Below are 2,500 nucleotides of genomic sequence, written 5' to 3' on the forward strand. Positions count from 1 at the left end.
ATAGTGCGACTAACAAAGGTGTTGATGATTGAGTGCTCACACTGTAATTAGTGTGTCAGGCCCTCATTTCTCTGCCAAGCCTCAGCTATTAATTGCACCAAATTAGAAAACTATATCAGAGGCAAAATTATTCTTTCACTTGTCATTTTGAGAGAGGGAATTCATTCCATTCAAGAGGCAGGTTAAAAAGAGGGGAAGCAGATACTAATCTGCTTATGTCATGTAAATAAATGTTCCTCTCCTATCTGGAAGGAAACTGTGCTAGGCATCTTTAAGCTGCTGGGGAAGAAGTTACCTTCCAAGTTGCTGCATTACGCCTGAAGTAAGCAAATGTCCGTGTAAACCAGCTGTAAATTTCATTAAGTGTTAACTGCCTGTCAGAGGATTCCATGATAGCCTGAAATGAGACAAGATACATAGTGACATAAAATAATGGTTTACTAACTAGACTAGATGACACTTTCTCAACCAAGCCTTACTTTAAGCATTAATGAATTTTAATTTAATCAGGCAAAGTTAATTTTCTTTCTACTTACCTGCCTTATGAGAGTTGCATAAGTAAATGGAGGTCTGACATCTGCATTTTTATAAAATTCATAATTTGGGGCAATTTCTATAAAACAAAAATTAAAAAAACTTGTATATTAATGCCACTAGTAATCGTATTACTTAATATGCTTTATGACATTGTTTACTAGCATTTGTGATGATTTTCTAGACATATTATTTACTAGGGAACACTTAACTGGGCAGCAGACAAATCATATTATACAGAAAAGAAAAGTGTTTTCTGTGGTCCTTGATGTAAAAGTAAAAATGAAGTATTTTCTAGTCAGTTGTTAAATGTACGTCAACAGTGGCATACTCAGCCATGCAATATGCTTTACAGCAGCAGGGCCCCTTTTAAAATATACAATTTGAATATTTTCTTACATGGCTGTACAGTACCACTCAGCCATCTCCTTCCTTGCCCTCTTTTATTCTTAGTATACAAACAGTTTAAAAATCTGTCAGCACAGCTCTATGTGATTTTTCTCAGGTTAATGAAGAACTAGTGTACTACAATGTAGGTACACAGTATTAAAAATGGTTAACACCAGATAGTAATAGCGATAGCATTATACTATAGCAAGATTCTTTCAATGGCATTACAACTTCTTTTAGTATTAACATTCTTATGCTAAAAGAAAATTATTCCAGAGCACGTTTTTGGTTTTCTTTTTCCAGTGTGTATCTTTTGCCAACATTCATATGAGGGAAAGCAATCTCTTCCAAGTCACACATTGTGAATACTTCTTTAGAGATCTTTGGTTTGTATCTGTACCAGAACTTTTGCCATACTCTAAGTTGTTGGAGTATTAAAACAGAACCTCTGTTTCATACTATCCTACCTGATGACATGGGAATGTTGTATTTGTCTGAATGTCGTCTTCGAATGGCTCCTACGTTGGGTACGCTGGCTGGGGTGATTACAGAGGGTCCCTGGGTAATCGGGGTGACTGGGGCTGTCGGTGTAGTGGGAGTTTGAGGTAAGCTCTGTGGGGATGTCTCCAACATGTTTTTTGACATGGTGACACTGGATACCAGATTTAGCTGCAGAGGCCCAAAAGGAGGGCAGAGAAAAGGCAGAGACAAGAGAAAAAGACTTAAAAAGGTTTGACAAATGAGAGTGGATTCACTTCTACAGCTGTGTTGCCACTAATAAGCTGCAAAAGGAAGCAGCCAATCTCAACTAATTACAGGATGAAATTGTATCATAAGAACTCTAATTAGAGGATGCTGTTAGAGGTTATCTAATAATCTGCTGCAATGTTACTTAGGACTAACTCCTTCTACTCTTAGCAGACTGCATAGAAAGTATCTTTCCTTGCAATAGAAGCTAGTAGCTGATTATTGATGGACTGTGTTGTTAAACAGGTCTAGCGCTTCCTGAAGCAACAACAGTAACAATAAGTATAATAAAAGGTGTCGTGTTTCACACAAACAAGTCTTAAAATAAGTTACTATTCTGATACTGCCAGAGTTTTTTTTTTCCTAGTCCCAAATCTCAGTTGAGAGGCTCCAGCCAGCTGGAAAATTTTACACTGACCTTTAGTCTCCTTGCTAATTTGGTGGAATGGTAATGACATTACTACATATTCAAACAAAATTGTCTTAATTGCAAATTAGCCAGAGGAGGCTGAAAATTTTCAAATTAAATCTGATTGGAGATGGAGAGAGGGAAATGGAATTTCCTCACTAACAATCATTTGTGGCATGTGTTAACAAATATAATGAAATGTCAAGTTTGCCAATTCCTCTGGAAGTATCATTTTCAATTTATGATTACAGTGTCACTTATTGCTGATGTACCCTGGAAAGTGGGTGTCAGGGTAGAAAAAAGGAAAAAAGGTGAGAATGTATGCAAGCTGTTTAACAGTGTGCCCTTCATTACTCCCCTCAGGAAGGCCCTGTTTCTCATTATCAAAAACTCGCATTACCTTTGTCATATTTACCATAC

At 36.9% G+C, this 2,500-nt stretch overlaps 1 protein-coding gene across 21 annotated transcripts in view; it reads right to left on the reverse strand.

Annotated features, from left to right (window-relative positions):
- The window catches only part of FOXP2 (forkhead box P2), a 242,446-nt gene that overhangs the window by 34,719 nt on the left and 205,227 nt on the right, over nucleotides 1–2,500 (reverse strand). For all 21 annotated transcript variants that reach the window (XM_065407900.1, XM_065407882.1, XM_065407858.1 and 18 more), the window contains 3 exons: nucleotides 1,392–1,593; nucleotides 537–613; nucleotides 296–397 (listed from right to left, as the gene is read on the reverse strand). In XM_065407900.1, the coding sequence (XP_065263972.1) occupies nucleotides 296–397; nucleotides 537–613; nucleotides 1,392–1,593 (381 nt within the window). The remainder of the gene's footprint in view (nucleotides 1–295; nucleotides 398–536; nucleotides 614–1,391; nucleotides 1,594–2,500) is intronic.

Source organism: Emys orbicularis, chromosome 1, assembly GCF_028017835.1.
Source record: "Emys orbicularis isolate rEmyOrb1 chromosome 1, rEmyOrb1.hap1, whole genome shotgun sequence".
NCBI lineage: Eukaryota > Metazoa > Chordata > Testudines > Emydidae > Emys > Emys orbicularis.